Source organism: Coregonus clupeaformis, unplaced genomic scaffold, assembly GCF_020615455.1.
Source record: "Coregonus clupeaformis isolate EN_2021a unplaced genomic scaffold, ASM2061545v1 scaf0273, whole genome shotgun sequence".
Classification (NCBI taxonomy): Eukaryota; Metazoa; Chordata; class Actinopteri; order Salmoniformes; family Salmonidae; genus Coregonus; species Coregonus clupeaformis.
In genome coordinates, this window is record NW_025533728.1 from 277,479 (window position 1) to 294,279 (window position 16,801).

At 45.7% G+C, this 16,801-nt stretch overlaps 1 protein-coding gene across 1 annotated transcript; it reads right to left on the reverse strand.

The window, feature by feature from the left end:
* Positions 1 to 599: 599 nt before the first annotated feature.
* On the reverse strand, positions 600 to 16,792 carry LOC121556758 (transmembrane and coiled-coil domain-containing protein 3). The gene is given in 17 exon segments (XM_041870648.2): positions 600 to 828; positions 1,094 to 1,147; positions 1,149 to 1,244; positions 2,071 to 2,150; positions 5,176 to 5,326; positions 5,566 to 5,761; positions 6,653 to 6,770; positions 7,030 to 7,216; positions 7,981 to 8,073; positions 8,162 to 8,290; positions 9,316 to 9,531; positions 11,447 to 11,626; positions 13,210 to 13,377; positions 15,438 to 15,715; positions 16,061 to 16,140; positions 16,279 to 16,387; positions 16,703 to 16,792. Coding segments are annotated over 16 exon segments (2,238 nt in total). The 5' UTR covers positions 16,344 to 16,387; positions 16,703 to 16,792; the 3' UTR covers positions 600 to 681.
* Between the last annotated feature and the right edge of the window lie 9 nt (positions 16,793 to 16,801).

A 16,801-nucleotide genomic window follows, 5' to 3' on the forward strand; every position in this document is an offset into this window, starting at 1 on the left:
CCAGTCAGGCTACAGTACAGTATACCGTACAAACAGAAGCAAATCATTGAGCCGTTATCATATAAAACAGTCATTGGAACATAAGAAAAATAAACATTTTACAGCATTAGATGCCATAGGAGTGCAATAATGCGTACATAATGTAAAGCCCTGATATAAACAACCCATACATACCGTTTCTATACGTCCGCGTTTGGTTAGAATACTGACACTTTACAGTATCAGCTTAACATTCAAATGTAATAAATGGAAAGTTGAACAGTTAACCTTGGCCTGTGTCTTTCTCCCAGGTTTCATCCAGATGAAACTGATCCATATGCAGCCACAGACTAATTAATATTCCCTTGAAGGGAATATGTCATCACCGTCAATGTGACGTTACAAACCAAAGGGCATTCCCATCAGGGATCCCTTCATAACTACTGTAGGACGTGAGTGTAGGAATGATAGTTAAGACAACAATGAGTACATGTAAACCATTCAACAATGATCGCATCTCAAATGGCACCCTATTCCTTATATAGTGCACTACTTTTGACCAGGGCCCATGAGGGCTCTATGTAGTGAATAGGGTGCCATTTTGGACGCAGCCAATGACCCAAAGATAATAGGTAATTACTATTTTAACCATGGAATGAGGGAGAATGACCTTTGACCCTTTTGCAGGGCCCCTATTGGGCTTCAGTCTGCTGGGTGTGGCAGCAGGGGGGGCGGGCGGGCGAGCTTCTTGCGTTCGGCTCGAGGGACCCACTTGTGTGTGGCAGCTCTCCACAACACCGGAGCCAGCAGAAGACTCAGAGTGGTGACACTGAGAACCAGCAGGTACACCTGAGGAAGAAGAGGGCAGGGATGGAAAGGTGAGAGACAGAGCATACATACATATTTATATTCTAGATCCTGTATACCATCTCTTGATTGATTGGATTGCTGGATTGTTTGTATGTATTCATCTTGCAATTGCCATAAACATCTTCAAGAAGTGTCTAGGGGTAGTGGTTAGGGGTAGTGGCTAGGGGTACTGGCTAGGGACTAGTTGCTATTGTTTGATTTGGAACTGAGCATCGAGTGGTGGTCAGTTAGTCGGTAGAAGTACCTCTCTGGAGATGATGCCAGCTCGACGGGCGCGGCTCCCCAAGACGAAGGAGAACTTCGCTGACCTGCGCCAGGCCGGCCGACACTATCCAACGGATGTGGCGAGAACCCTTAGGCAAGATGGCCGACAGCACCAGCACCGCCATCAGGAACTAACAGGGACATGGAGAGGAAGAGGTGTTTAATTAGAGAGAGTGAGGGACAGAGGGAGAGAGAGAAAGAGTGAGAGAAAGACAGAGTGAGTGTGAGTGAAGTAGTAAGTGAGAGAATTAAAGGTTTAAAACAACAACTAGCATACCTTCATGATGACCAGTGAGAGAGTGGTTTAAAACAACAACTAGCATACCTTCATGATGACCAGTGAGAGAGTGGTTTAAAACAACAACTAGCATACCTTCAGGATGACCAGTGAGAGAGTGGTTTAAAACAACAACTAGCATACCTTCATGATGACCAGTGAGAGAGTGGTTTAAAACAACAACTAGCATACCTTCATGATGACCAGTGAGAGAGTGGTTTAAAACAACAACTAGCATACCTTCATGATGACCAGTGAGAGAGTGGTTTAAAACAACAACTAGCATTCCTTCATGATGACCAGTGAGAGAGTGGTTTAAAACAACAACTAGCATACCTTCATGATGACCAGTGAGAGAGTGGTTTAAAACAACAACTAGCATACCTTCATGATGACCAGTGAGAGAGTGGTTTAAAACAACAACTAGCATACCTTCATGATGACCAGTGAGAGAGTGGTTTAAAACAACAACTAGCATACCTTCATGATGACCAGTGAGAGAGTGGTTTAAAACCAGAACTAGCATACCTTCATGATGACCAGTGAGAGAGTGGTTTAAAACAACAACTAGCATACCTTCATGATGACCAGTGAGAGAATTAGAGTTTTAAAACAACAACTAGCATACCTTCATGATGACCTGTGAGAGAATTAGAGTTTTAAAACAACAACTAGCATACCTTCATGATGACCAGTGAGAGAGTCAGCACCACCAGGATGGTCAGTTCGTACAGGACAAAGGTAGGAAACACATGGAGACCTGCAGTAGTGGAGACAAAACACAGAGACCTACAGTAGTAGAGACAACACACAGAGACCTACAGTAGTAGAGACAACACACAGATACCTACAGTAGTAGAGACAACACAGAGACCTACAGTAGTAGAGACAACACACAGAGACCTACAGTAGTAGAGACAACACACAGAGACCTACAGTAGTAGAGACAACACATAGACCTACAGTAGTAGAGACAACACACAGAGACCTACAGTAGTAGAGACAACACACAGAGACCTACAGTAGTAGAGACAACACAGAGACCTACAGTAGTAGAGAAAACACACAGAGACCTACAGTAGTAGAGACAACACACAGAGACCTACAGTAGTAGAGACAACACATAGACCTACAGTAGTAGAGACAACACACAGAGACCTACAGTAGTAGAGACAACATAGAGACCTACAGTAGTAGAGACAACACAGAGACCTACAGTAGTAGAGACAACACAGAGACCTAAAGTAGTAGAGACAACACATAGACCTACAGTAGTAGAGACAACATAGAGACCTACAGTAGTAGAGACAACCCAGAGACCTACAGTAGTAGAGACAACACACAGAGACCTACAGTAGTAGAGACAACACAGAGACCTACAGTAGTAGAGACAACACATATACCTACAGTAGTAGAGACAACACAGAGACCTACAGTAGTAGAGACAACACATAGACCTACAGTAGTAGAGACAACATAGAGACCTACAGTAGTAGAGACAACACAGAGACCTACAGTAGTAGAGACAACACATAGACCTACAGTAGTAGAGACAACATAGAGACCTACAGTAGTAGAGACAATACAGAGAGACCTACAGTAGTAGAGACAAAACAGAGACCTACAGTAGTAGAGACAAAACAGAGACCTACAGTAGTAGAGACAACACAGAGAGACCTACAGTAGTAGAGACAACACAGAGACCTACAGTAGTAGAGACAACACATAGAGACCTACAGTAGTAGAGACAACACAGAGACCTACAGTAGTAGAGACAAAACAGAGACCTACAGTAGTAGAGACAACACAGAGACCTACAGTAGTAGAGACAACACAGAGACCTACAGTAGTAGAGACAACACATAGAGACCTACAGTAGTAGAGACAACACACAGAGACCTACAGTAGTAGAGACAACACACAGAGACCTACAGTAGTAGAGACAAAACATAGAGACCTACAGTAGTAGAGACAACACACAGAGACCTACAGTAGTAGAGACAACACAGAGACCTACAGTAGTAGAGACAACACACAGAGACCTACAGTAGTAGAGACAACACACAGAGACCTACAGTAGTAGAGACAAAACATGAATAAAAGCATCAAATAACTGCACAACAGGCAGCATATAAACAACCATAGAGAGATACGATGCTAAACAGCCATACGATGCTAAACAGCCATACGATGCTAAACAGCCATAGAGACAGAGATACGATGCTAAACAGCCATACGATGCTAAACAGCCATACGATGCTAAACAGCCATAGAGACAGAGATATGATGCTAAACAGCCATAGAGACAGAGATACGATGCTAAACAGCCATAGAGACAGAGATACGATGCTAAACAGCCATAGAGACAGAGATATGATGCTAAACAGCCATAGAGACAGAGATATGATGCTAAACAGCCATAGAGACAGAGATACAATGCTAAACAGCCATAGAGACAGAGATACGATGCTAAACAGCCATAGAGACAGAGATATGATGCTAAACAGCCATAGAGACAGAGATACGATGCTAAACAGCCATACGATGCTAAACAGCCATAGAGACAGAGATATGATGCTAAACAGCCATAGAGACAGAGATACGATGCTAAACAGCCATAGAGACAGAGATACGATGCTAAACAGCCATAGAGACAGAGATATGATGCTAAACAGCCATAGAGACAGAGATACGATGCTAAACAGCCATACGATGCTAAACAGCCATAGAGACAGAGATATGATGCTAAACAGCCATAGAGACAGAGATACGATGCTAAACAGCCATAGAGACAGAGATACGATGCTAAACAGCCATAGAGACAGAGATACGATGCTAAACTGCCATAGAGACAGAGATACGATGCTAAACAGCCATAGAGACAGAGATACGATGCTAAACAGCCATAGAGACAGATATATGATGCTAAACAGCCATAGAGACAGAGATATGATGCTAAACAGCCATAGAGACAGAGATATGATGCTAAACAGCCATAGAGACAGAGATACAATGCTAAACAGCCATAGAGACAGAGATACGATGCTAAACAGCCATAGAGACAGAGATATGATGCTAAACAGCCATAGAGACAGAGATACGATGCTAAACAGCCATACGATGCTAAACAGCCATAGAGACAGAGATATGATGCTAAACAGCCATAGAGACAGAGATACGATGCTAAACAGCCATACGATGCTAAACAGCCATAGAGACAGCCATACGATGCTAAACAGCCATAGAGACAGAGATATGATGCTAAACAGCCATAGAGACAGAGATACGATGCTAAACAGCCATACGATGCTAAACAGCCATAGAGACAGAGATATGATGCTAAACAGCCATAGAGACAGAGATACGATGCTAAACAGCCATAGAGACAGAGATACGATGCTAAAAAGCCATAGAGACAGAGATACGATGCTAAACTGCGATAGAGAGACAGAGATACGATGCTAAACTGCGATAGAGAGATACGATGCTAAACAGCCATAGAGAGACAGAGATACGATGCTAAACAGCCATAGAGAGACAGAGATATGATGCTAAACAGTCATAGAGAGACAGAGATATGATGCTAAACAGCCATAGAGAGATACAATGCTAAACAGCCATAGAGAGATACGATGCTAAACAGCCATAGAGAGACAGAGATACGATGCTAAACAGCCATAGAGAGATACGATGCTAAACAGCCATAGAGAGACAGAGATACAATGCTAAACAGCCATAGAGAGACATGATGCTGCAGACTGCAGAGGGGAAGCTTCAGTTCTGACCAATGGAGGCGAAGAAGATGATGGCGAGGAAGTCTCTGATTGGCTCGATGCAGCCCATGACCTCTGTGGTGCAAATCTGACCCTGCGAGGAGAGAAGCGCTCCAGCCAGGAAGCAGCCCAGCTCCATGGAAATGTCCAGGAACTCAGTCACCTGGGAAAAGCCGGGGGAATAACATCATTTGACATACAGTTGGTAGAATGGATATAGTGTAACAATCTATATCATAAACTCCCTAATGATACAGCATTGCTTTGTACTGGAATGTCCATTCTAGTACTTCTGATTCTACAGGAAACATATTCTCTGTTGGAGAAGAGGGCTACATCTCCTAGAGGTGCGGAGAGGAGAAGGTAGAGGACAGGGGGAAGAGTGAGGAGGGGGGTACGTACGGTGAGCATGAGGAATACGAAGGCAGCGGTCCCCAGAACCAGGATCTCCTTGTTGCCTTTAGACTCAGCATGGAGCTTCCTGTAGTATGGACCAATCAGGAAGGACTTGAGGAGAGCACACAGCAGTAGCACCACAGCCAGAGAGAACAGGACCTGGGACAGGAGCAGGAGGACACGCATACCCCCAAACAGAACACTACAGAACACAGGATAGAACACAGAACACCAGCCTCACAACACAGAACACTAGTTAACAGAGAGAACAGAACCTGGGCTAGGAGGAAAGAACACAGGACAGAAGACAGAACAGAACCCTCAGAAGACAGAACACAGGCCAGAACCCTCAGAAGACAGAACCCTCAGAAGACAAAACACAGGACAGGACTCTCAGAACACAGGACAGAACCCTCAGAAGACAGAACACAGGACATAACCCTCAGAACACAGGACAGAACACAGGACAGAACCCTCAGAAGACAGAATACAGGACAGAACCCTCAGAAGACAGAATACAAGACAGAACCCTCAGAAGACAGAACACAGGACAGAACCCTCAGAAGACAGAACAGAACCCTCAGAAGACAGAACACAAGACAGAACCCTCAGAAGACAGAACAGAACCCTCAGAAGACAGAACACAGGACAGAACCCTCAGAAGACAGAACATAACCCTCAGAAGACAGAACAGAACCCTCAGAAGGCAGAACAGAACCCTTAGAAGACAGAACACAGGACAGAACCCTCAGAAGACAGAACACAGGACAGAACCCTCAGAAGACAGAACACAGCACAGAACCCTCAGAAGACAGAACACAGGACATAACCCTCAGAAGACAGAACACAGGACAGAACCCTCAGAAGACAGAACACAGGACAGAACCCTCAGAAGACAGAACACAGGACAGAACCCAACAGTATTAATCATTAGAACTTCTAACACAATCTTTGGAACGACATACCTCACTAGCATGAGACAAATTGTGGGACAGGTTGAGTTAGACTGTGCAGGTGTGTTTACCCAGCAGGTACTATATGTACACAGGGTGTGTCTAGATCCTAGTGTATATACAGCTGTGTGTTAGCTCACCTGCCCAGGTCACCAGATGACACCTGTATGAGGGTGGGCATGATGGCTATGAACAGACCCAGCTGAACATCCTGCATCACCAACATCCCCAGGAGAACACTGCTGTAGTCCAGCTCACCTATGCACACACACACACACACACACACACACACACACACACACACACACACACACACACACACACACGTGCGCGCACTCACGGTTTTAGTGTTTGTAACCAGTTACTCATTTTAATGACAGGTGCTTCTTTAACATTCAAATAAAAAGCATTGGAAGTCAAGTCTCTCTCTCGCTCTTTCTCTCTCTCTCTCTCACACACACACACACACACACACACACACACACACACACACACACACAGTCCGTAGTCTCCGTACCGTCCTTGTCTGCGCGGGCGCCCCCAGCCAGGAAGCGTGAGACCAGCGGTGTGGAGGACAGAGAGAGACAGGAGGAGATGAAGACAGTCTGGGTGGGACGGATATGCAGCACCTGGCCCCACAGCAACCCTGTAGCCACCATCAACAGACTGAGGTAGCAGGAACCCTGCACAGAGGTCTTCCACACCTGCACACACACATAGGACAGGACACACACGTTAAATATACACACGCATGTACACACACAAAATGGTCTTCAACTATACTCTTGAAATTAACACAATATAATTATCTTATTAGGACACATTCCAGAGAAGGGAGGGAGAGAGAGAGAAAGAAGCAGGAAGACTGATAAGGAAAGAAAATGTGTGATAAACAGATAGCTAGCCAAATGGAGAGGAGAGACAAGGGAGAGCGAGAGAAGAGAGAGAGAGAGAGAGAGAGAGAGAGAGAGAGAGAGAGAGAGAGAGAGAGAGAGAGCGAGAGAGTTAGGTGTTGGTCTCTGCTGAGACTGAGTTGGTGAAAGAATGTAAGAATGTGGGTTTCTGAGTCACACTGTGAAAATGTAGGTCAGAGTAACGCAATTCACACCAGTCTTTTACCGTCTGGTGATGAAAATGTATGCATCACTAACTGTAAGTCGCTCTGGATAAGAGCGTCTGCTAAATGACTAAAATGTAAATGGTGATGTCACCAGGCAGGCAAGAACTCCATCCCACCAAAACAGGCGGTCTTTTCAAACAGCTCTTAAACTAAAAAGTGCATTATCATCATTTTCACAATTTCACAGTATTATTCCAACCTCATAGCGTGGAAATATATATAAAACACAGAATAATCACTTTTTTTACTGCAATGGGCCTTTAAGAATTTTAACTATTTCAAGAATGTAGGCTAATATCTGATGGAAAATCCCTCTATGTGTGTGTGTGTGTGGGGGGGACAGCCTACCTTCCGAAGTCGCTCTGGGGAGAACTCCAGGCCCACCAGGAAGAGAGTGAAGAACACTCCCAACTCTCCCAACGTCTCAACCTGCACCATAGACTGCACAGGGACACATTACTCACACACACACACACACACACACACACACACACACACACACACACACACACACACACACACGTCTCACCTTGATGCTGTTGAGTCCAGAGGGACCCAGGAGGACTCCACAGATGATGTAACCAAACATGGGGGGCAGGCCCATCATAGTGCACAGCCAACCACATGGCAGAGACAGCATCACTATGGAGACCAGGTCCTGACCAGCCAATCACAGACAACAGGACAGGACACCACAGGGACACAGATTAGAATTGTGCAAAATTGTAGTTTCATTTGAAGACCCATTTGGTCAGATTACTCATAGGACAGACTTCATATGGTCAGATTACAGCTGGACTCATAGGACAGTCTTCATATAGTCAGATTACAGCTGGACTCATAAAACAGACTTCATATGGTCAGATTACAGCTGGACTCATAGGACAGACTTCATATGGTCAGATTACAGCTGGACTCATAGGACAGTCTTCATATAGTCAGATTACAGCTGGACTCATAGGACAGTCTTCATATGGTCAGATTACAGCTGGACTCATAGGACAGTCTTCATATGGTCAGATTACAGATGGACTCATAGGACAGTCTTCATATGGTCAGATTACAGCTGGACTCATAGGACAGTCTTCATATGGTCAGATTACAGCTGGACTCATAGGACAGTCTTCATATAGTCAGATTACAGTTGGACTCATAGGACAGTCTTCATATGAATTGGATCAATCAATCAGTAAGGGTCAGGGTTTAGAGGTCAGGCATTAGCGTTCAGCGGTTAGGGGTCAGGGGTTAGAGGTCGTACTGACCTTGATGAAATGTTGATCAGAGTGGGGCATGGTGGAGTCTCTGGGCTTGGTCAGGGGTTAGAGGTCAGTGGTTAGAGGTCGTACTAACCTTGATGAAGTGTTGATCGGAGCGAGGCATGGTGGAGTCTCTTGGCTTGGTCAAGGGTTAGAGGTCAGGGGTTAGAGGTCGTACTAACCTTGATGAAGTGTTGATCGGAGCGAGGCATGGTGGAGTCTCTGGGCTTGGTCAAGGGTTAGAGATCAGGGGTTAGAGGTAACTTGTGAAGTGTTGATGGAGAGGCCTGGTGGAGTCTCTGGGCTTGGTCAAGGGTTAGAGATCAGGGGTTAGAGGTCGTACTAACCTTGATGAATGATCGAGGAGGAGGTGGAGTCTCTGGGCTTGGTCAAGGGTTAGAGATCAGGGGTTAGAGGTCGTACTAACCTTGATGAAGTGTTGATCGGAGCGAGGCATGGTGGAGTCTCTGGGCTTGGTCAGAACATACTGGTTGTTCTGGGAGTCAATGAGCATGCTCAGTCCCAGGTCGTCCTCCACCTCTCCACCTCTCCTTGACGCGTTCCTTCTTCTTTTCCCTCCATCTTCCTCATCCTCCTCCACTCTCAGCACTGCCTCCACGTTCGCTACGTGCATTCCCTTCATCTGACCACAATCATGATAATAACTATACAATACAATACAGCCCCAAAGCAGCATATCAGGGGCTGTATCCATAAACCGTCTCATAGTAGGAGTGCTGATCTAGGATCAGGCCTCCCTGTCCAAACAATCTGATTCATTATGCTCTATAAGGGAAAACAACGGATCCTAGATCAGCACTCCTACTATGACCTGTTTGTCGTCAAAGGCGTGGTCCTCTATATGACCTGTGTGTTTGTTGTTGTTGTTGATGAACCTGTTTATTGTTGTTGAAGGCGTGGTTCTCTATATGACCTGTGTGTTTGTTGTTGTTGTTGTTGATGAACCTGTTTATTGTTGTTGAAGGCGTGGTTCTCTATATGACCTGTTTGTTTGTTGTTGTTGTTGATGAACCTGTTTATTGTTGTTGAAGGCGTGGTTCTCTATATGACCTGTGTGTTTGTTGTTGTTGTTGATTAACCTGTTTATTGTTGTTGAAGGCGTGGTTCTCTATATGACCTGTGTGTTTGTTGTTGTTGTTGTTGATGAACCTGTTTATTGTTGTTGAAGGCGTGGTTCTCTATATGACCTGTGTGTTTGTTGTTGTTGTTGATGAACCTGTTTATTGTTGTTGAAGGCGTGGTTCTCTATATGACCTATGTGTTTGTTGTTGTTGTTGTTGATGAACCTGTTTATTGTTGTTGAAGGCGTGGTTCTCTATATGACCTATGTGTTTGTTGTTGTTGTTGTTGATGAACCTGTTTATTGTTGTTGAAGGCGTGGTTCTCTATATGGCCTATGTGTTTGTTGTTGTTGTTGTTGTTGTTGATGAACCTGTTTATTGTTGTTGAAGGCGTGGTCCTCTATATGACCTGTGTGTTTGTTGTTGTTGTTGTTGTTGTTGATGAACCTGTTTATTGTTGTTGAAGGCGTGGTCCTCTATATGACCTGTGTGTTTGTTGTTGTTGTTGATGAACCTGTTTATTGTTGTTGAAGGCGTGGTTCTCTATATGTATATGACCTGTGTGTTTGTTGTTGTTGTTGATTAACCTGTTTATTGTTGTTGAAGGCGTGGTTCTCTATATGACCTGTGTGTTTGTTGTTGTTGTTGATGAACATGTTTATTGTTGTTGAAGGCGTGGTTCTCTATATGACCTGTGTGTTTGTTGTTGTTGTTGTTGTTGATTAACCTGTTTATTGTTGTTGAAGGCGTGGTTCTCTATATGACCTGTGTGTTTGTTGTTGTTGTTGTTGATGAACCTGTTTATTGTTGTTGAAGGCGTGGTCCTCTATATGACCTGTGTGTTTGTTGTTGTTGTTGTTGATGAACCTGTATATTGTTGTTGAAGGCGTGGTCCTCTATATGACCTGTGTGTTTGTTGTTGTTGTTGATGAACCTGTTTATTGTTGTTGAAGGCGTGGTCCTCTATATGACCTATGTGTTTGTTGTTGTTGTTGTTGATGAACCTGTTTATTGTTGTTGAAGGCGTGGTCCTCTATATGACCTATGTGTTTGTTGTTGTTGTTGTTGATGAACCTGTTTATTGTTGTTGAAGGCGTGGTTCTCTATATGACCTATGTGTTTGTTGTTGTTGTTGATGAACCTGTTTATTGTTGTTGAAGGCGTGGTCCTCTATATGACCTGTGTGTTTGTTGTTGTTGTTGTTGATGAACCTGTTTATTGTTGTTGAAGGCGTGGTCCTCTATATGACCTATGTGTTTGTTGTTGTTGTTGATGAACCTGTTTATTGTTGTTGAAGGCGTGGTCCTCTATATGACCTATGTGTTTGTTGTTGTTGTTGTTGATGAACCTGTTTATTGTTGTTGAAGGCGTGGTTCTCTATATGACCTGTGTGTTTGTTGTTGATGAACCTGTTTATTGTTGTTGAAGGCGTGGTCCTCTATATGACCTATGTGTTTGTTGTTGTTGTTGATGAACCTGTTTATTGTTGTTGAAGGCGTGGTCCTCTATATCCTCCTCCAGACGGTCAGCAGCTCTCCTGACGTCCTCTAGGATCTCATCCAGCATGGACAGGGTCTTGTTCTGGGCCAGGGCACTCTTCACAGCCTCCACCTGGTGCTTCTCTGCTGCTACCAGCTCCACATACTCCTGCTCCTCCTGACACACACACACACACACACACACATACACACAGACAGACAGACAGACAGAGAGAGAGAGAGAGAGAGAGAGAGAGAGAGAGAGAGAGAGAGAGAGAGAGAGAGAGAGAGAGAGAGAGAGAGAGAGAGAGAGAGAGAGAGAGAGAGAGAGAGAAAAGACAGAAAGACAGACAGACCGACAGACAGGCAGATAGGCTGTCAGACCAATTATTTATATATACACTAGATGACTAACAGGGGGTGCTGTTTTGAAGCTGTCTTGGCACTCCCCACCTTTGTAAAATATATTTTGGACGCTACATTTGTTGTTGATCTACATTTGTTTTTGCCATGTTTATTCTATTACAGACACCTTAATGCATACTTTCAAATTATATTGTGAGCTAAACATTTTGAAAAATATAAAAAATATATAAAAACATTTTCCTTAAAGTATAATTTTTTGAAAGTTCTAATGTTACTGTCCCCACTACAAAAAAAAAAACATTTCATTGAAATACTGTAGAATTCCATTCATTCCTATGGAGGACTGCTTCTTCTGGGAGTGCCAATATGGCCGACCGGTGGCTCCAAAGCCTCTCACTGGCCAATATTTGGCATCAGCAATCCAGGGTATATTTACATCATGGAGACACACAGGCAGGGAGGCAGACAGACAGACACAAACACGCACACACCCATATATTAGGCACACAAACACGCGCAAACACACACACACACAGATCTGGCCTCCACAGATAGCAGTGTATTTTGCAGAGTAATGCTGTGCCCCACTTGCCCCTGCTCTGGCTCATCCAATCAGAGATAAGAGTTGCCGCCTCTCCAGCTGGTCAGAATGCAGAACCTTTCTGCCCGGCTGTTACCACGGAGACCGACTAATCACATTCACTACCTTCCTGTTAAAACCAAGTTTATCCTCTCCTTCCTCTCCTCTCCTCTCTTCTCCTCTTCTCCATACCTCTCCTCCTCCTCTCCTCACTCCTCCCCTCACCTTAATGGCTCCCTCTTCCTCCTGCCCTGACCTTAATGGCTCCCTCTTCCTCCTGCCCTCACCTTAATGTCTGCCTTCTCCTCCTGCCCTCACCTTAATGTCTGCCTTCTCCTCCTGCCCTCACATTAATGGCCGCCTTCTCCTCCTGCTCTGACCTTAATGTCTGCCTATTCCTCCTGCCCTCACATTAATGGATGCCTCCTCCTCCTGCCCTCACCTTAATGTCTGCCTTCTCCTCCTGCCCTCACATTAATGTCTGCCTTCTCCTCCTGCCCTCACCTTAATGTCTGCCTTCTCCTCCTGCCCTCACCTTAATGGCTGCCATCTCCTCCTGCTCTGACCTTTATGTCTGCCTTCTCCTCCTGCCCTCACATTAATGGCTGCCTTCTCCTCCTGCTCTGACCTTAATGTCTGCCTTTTCCTCCTGCCCTCACCTTAATGTCTGCCTCCTCCTCCTGCCCTCACCTTAATGTCTGCCTCCTCCTCCTGCCCTCACATTAATGTCTGCCTTCTCCTCCTGCCTTCACCTTAATGTCTGCCTTCTCCTCCTGTCTTCACATTAATGGCTGCTCTCCTGCGCCTGCCCTCACCTTAATGGCTGCTTCTCTGAGGGCCTCCAGTCTCTGATGGCTGCTCTCCTTCATGTTGACCACGTCCCTGTAGTCTCCCTGCAGCGCCCTCTGCAGGCCCACCACCGCCTGGAAGACTGAGCGTTCGCTCTCATTCAGCTCCTTCTGGAACACCTCCAGAGTGTGCACCTGGACGGGGGAGAGAGAAGAGAGAGGATACTAGACTAGGGCCCTTCAGAGTGTGCACCTGGACGGGGGAGAGAGAAGAGAGAGGATACTAGACTAGGGCCCTTCAGAGTGTACACCACAGGAGGTTGGTGGCACCTTCATTGGGGAGGACAGGCTTGTGGTAATGACTGGAGCGGAATCAGTGGAATGGTATCAAACACATGGTTTCCAGGAGTTTGATTCCATTCCATTAGTTCCGTTCCGGCCATTATTATGAGCCGTCCTCCCCTCAGCAGACTCCTGTGGTGTGCACCTGGACAAGGGGACATACAGCTCTGGTCAAAAGTAGTGTACTATATAGGGAACAAGGTGCCGTTTGGGACTCACCCTGGGATACAACCTAGAAACACCTCCAGACTGTGTACTTGGCAGACATGGGATAGCAGAGAAGGTAAGACGGGTGAGACCAGGGCTGCATCTCAATATTCAAAAGTAGTTTCCTCTCCTTTATTTACACAGATCTCTATACTAAGAGTGAGACATTTTAGAATGTCAGTTTTGACTAAACAGTGCCCTGGCTTGGTCATATGAAGGTTTGGTTATGTTTATTAACATATTGCTCCAGAGAAAGGTTCAGGTTAGAGTTGGGGTAAGGGCAGTGCTGGACTTGCACTAAAATAAGTGTCGGTATACATTTTGGGTGCCGTTACTGTTTATATTTAGGTGCAGGAGCTCCACAACACTTTTGAGCTAACATTCTATTGAGCAGTGGTTCCCAACCAGGGGTACTAGGAACTTGGGGTACTTGGCCTAACTACAGGGGGCACTTAGCCTATCTACAGGGGGCACTTGGCCTATCCACAGGGGTCACTTGGCCTATCCACAGGGGTCACTTGGCCTATCCACAGGGGGCACTTGGCCTATCCACAGGGGGCACTTGGCCTATCCACAGGGGGCACTTGGCCTATCCACAGGGGGCACTTGTCCTATCTACAGGGGTCACTTGGCCTAACTACATTTACATTTACATTTAAGTAATTTAGCAGACGCTCTTATCCAGAGCGACTTACAGTTAGTGAGTGCATACATTTTAGTTTTTTGTTTTCATACCCCCCGTGGGAACTACAGGGGGTACTTGTCCTATCTACAGGGGGTACTTGTCCTATCTACAGGGGGTACTTGGCCTATCTACAGGGGGCACTTGGCCTAACTACAGGGGGTACTTGTCCTATCTACAGGGGGCACTTGGCCTATCTACAGGGGGCACTTGGCCTAACTACAGGGGTACTTGTCCTATCTACAGGGGGCACTTGTCCTATCTACAGGGGGTACTTGTCCTATCTACAGGGGGTACTTGTCCTATCTACAGGGGGTACTTGTCCTATCTACAGGGGGTACTTGTCCTATCTACAGGGGGTACTTGTCCTATCTACAGGGGGTACTTGTCCTATTTACAGGGGGTACTTGTCCTGTCTACAGGGGGTACTTGTCCTATTTACAGGGGGTACTTGTCCTATTTACAGGGGTACTTGTCCCATCTACAGGGGGTACTTGTCCTATTTACAGGGGGTACTTGTCCTATCTACAGGGGGTACTTGTCCTATCTACAGGGGGTACTTGTCCTATCTACAGGGGGTACTTGTCCTATCTACAGGGGGTACTTGTCCTATTTACAGGGGGTACTTGTCCTATCTACAGGGGGTACTTGTCCTATCTACAGGGGGTACTTGTCCTATCTACAGGGGGTACTTGTCCTATCTACAGGGGGTACTTGTCCTATCTACAGGGGGTACTTGTCCTATTTACAGGGGGTACTTGTCCTATCTACAGGGGGTACTTGTCCTATTTACAGGGGGTACTTGTCCTATCTACAGGGGGTACTTGTCCTATTTACAGGGGGTACTTGTCCTATCTACAGGGGGTACTTGGGAGGGGTAAGGGTGGGGTGGGGTTAAAAAGCTCACCTGGAAGAGTCTCTCTAATAACAAGGTAATAACCATATTGTTACAAAAAGAGTTAGATTGACTAAGAGTTAGGGTCAGGGTATGGAGCTAAACGTTCCATTTTACTCTGCCGCCCACCTGGAAGAGTCTCTCTGGGTCTGAGAGGGAGTGGTCTCGCCCCACAGCGGCTGCAGCCACAGCTAGCTTCTTAATGGCCGTGTTCTTCTGTCGGATGAGGCTGCCCAGGCGCCGGCAGTTATCAGACACCCAGCTCCAAGCGTGCTTGGCCACAGCACTCCTGCCCCGATGCAGCTTGATGGCATGCTGAGCTACCTGCTCCTGCTGCAGCGCCCCTACAAGGCCAAGGCACAGCACTGCACACACAACCCGCATCCAACCTACTTCTGCTGCTGCCCCTTCAGAGAAAGAGGGAGGGAGGGAGAGAGAGAAGGGGATATGGTGAGAGAAGAAAAGCTATGAGCAGGAATGGAGAGAACAAAGTGAGAAAACAAAGACTAGGGACAGAGAGAGAGAGAGAGAGAGAGAGAGAGAGAGAGAGAGAGAGAGAGAGAGAGGCTGGTGGCAGACAGGAGAAGAGAAAGGCTACGATAATGTGTATCTAATGTGTAGCTTCCTCTGACAAAGTTAAACAAACCTACACACACAGACTGTATGAATGTTTCCCTGCCAGTGGAATCACCAGAGAGGTTAGTGCCATAGACAGGATGGGGCGCGGCCCATACCTGCTCAGGAACAATTACCTGATGAAGCACACCTGTATCCAGTGACCTGTATCCTTCTAGAACACATCACCCTCACCACACACAGTTGACAGCCCGAGCTAGTTCCGGGAAGAAGCAAGTCACCGTCACACTGAGTCAAAAATAAAATGTAGGCCAAAGACTGCAGAAATTGTTTACCTATGGCTTGGATTGTAAAGAGAAATCAAAGTGTATACTTTATACTAGCAGCACAGTACCTTTGTGTACATGGGTCAGGGTTAGTTATGTTTATATTCCAGACCCCTCCTACGTCCCTCCTCATGGGCAGCTCAGGGTTAAATCAGCTACTCTACTCCTACTGCTGACCTGTGTTGATCAATGAGACCACTGTTCATAAGGGTGTACACACACAAGCTATAGTTACAGAATACAATGAAAACCATCTGTAACAACACCAAAATTGCCAACAAGTATTTTGCATTAGCTGTGCGGTAACCTTACATATTCATATGATGTACAGAGATCATTCATTCAGTGGAGAGAAAAAAAGGTTGTAATTACAGCTGACAGTGATCTGATCATGGACTTAAATGTTGATTTGCATATTCAGCAGGTATGCCATCTATTTTATGCTTAAATTCGTGGTAAATAAAACAGGTAAAATGTTAGATAGCTACCTACTAGCTAGTGTGCTACGTCGTCCTCTCTCAGACCTGAACTCCACAGTAAATGAGCGAAAACAATCGTGCTCTTGTAACGCCACCCCTCCCCAATCGCCAC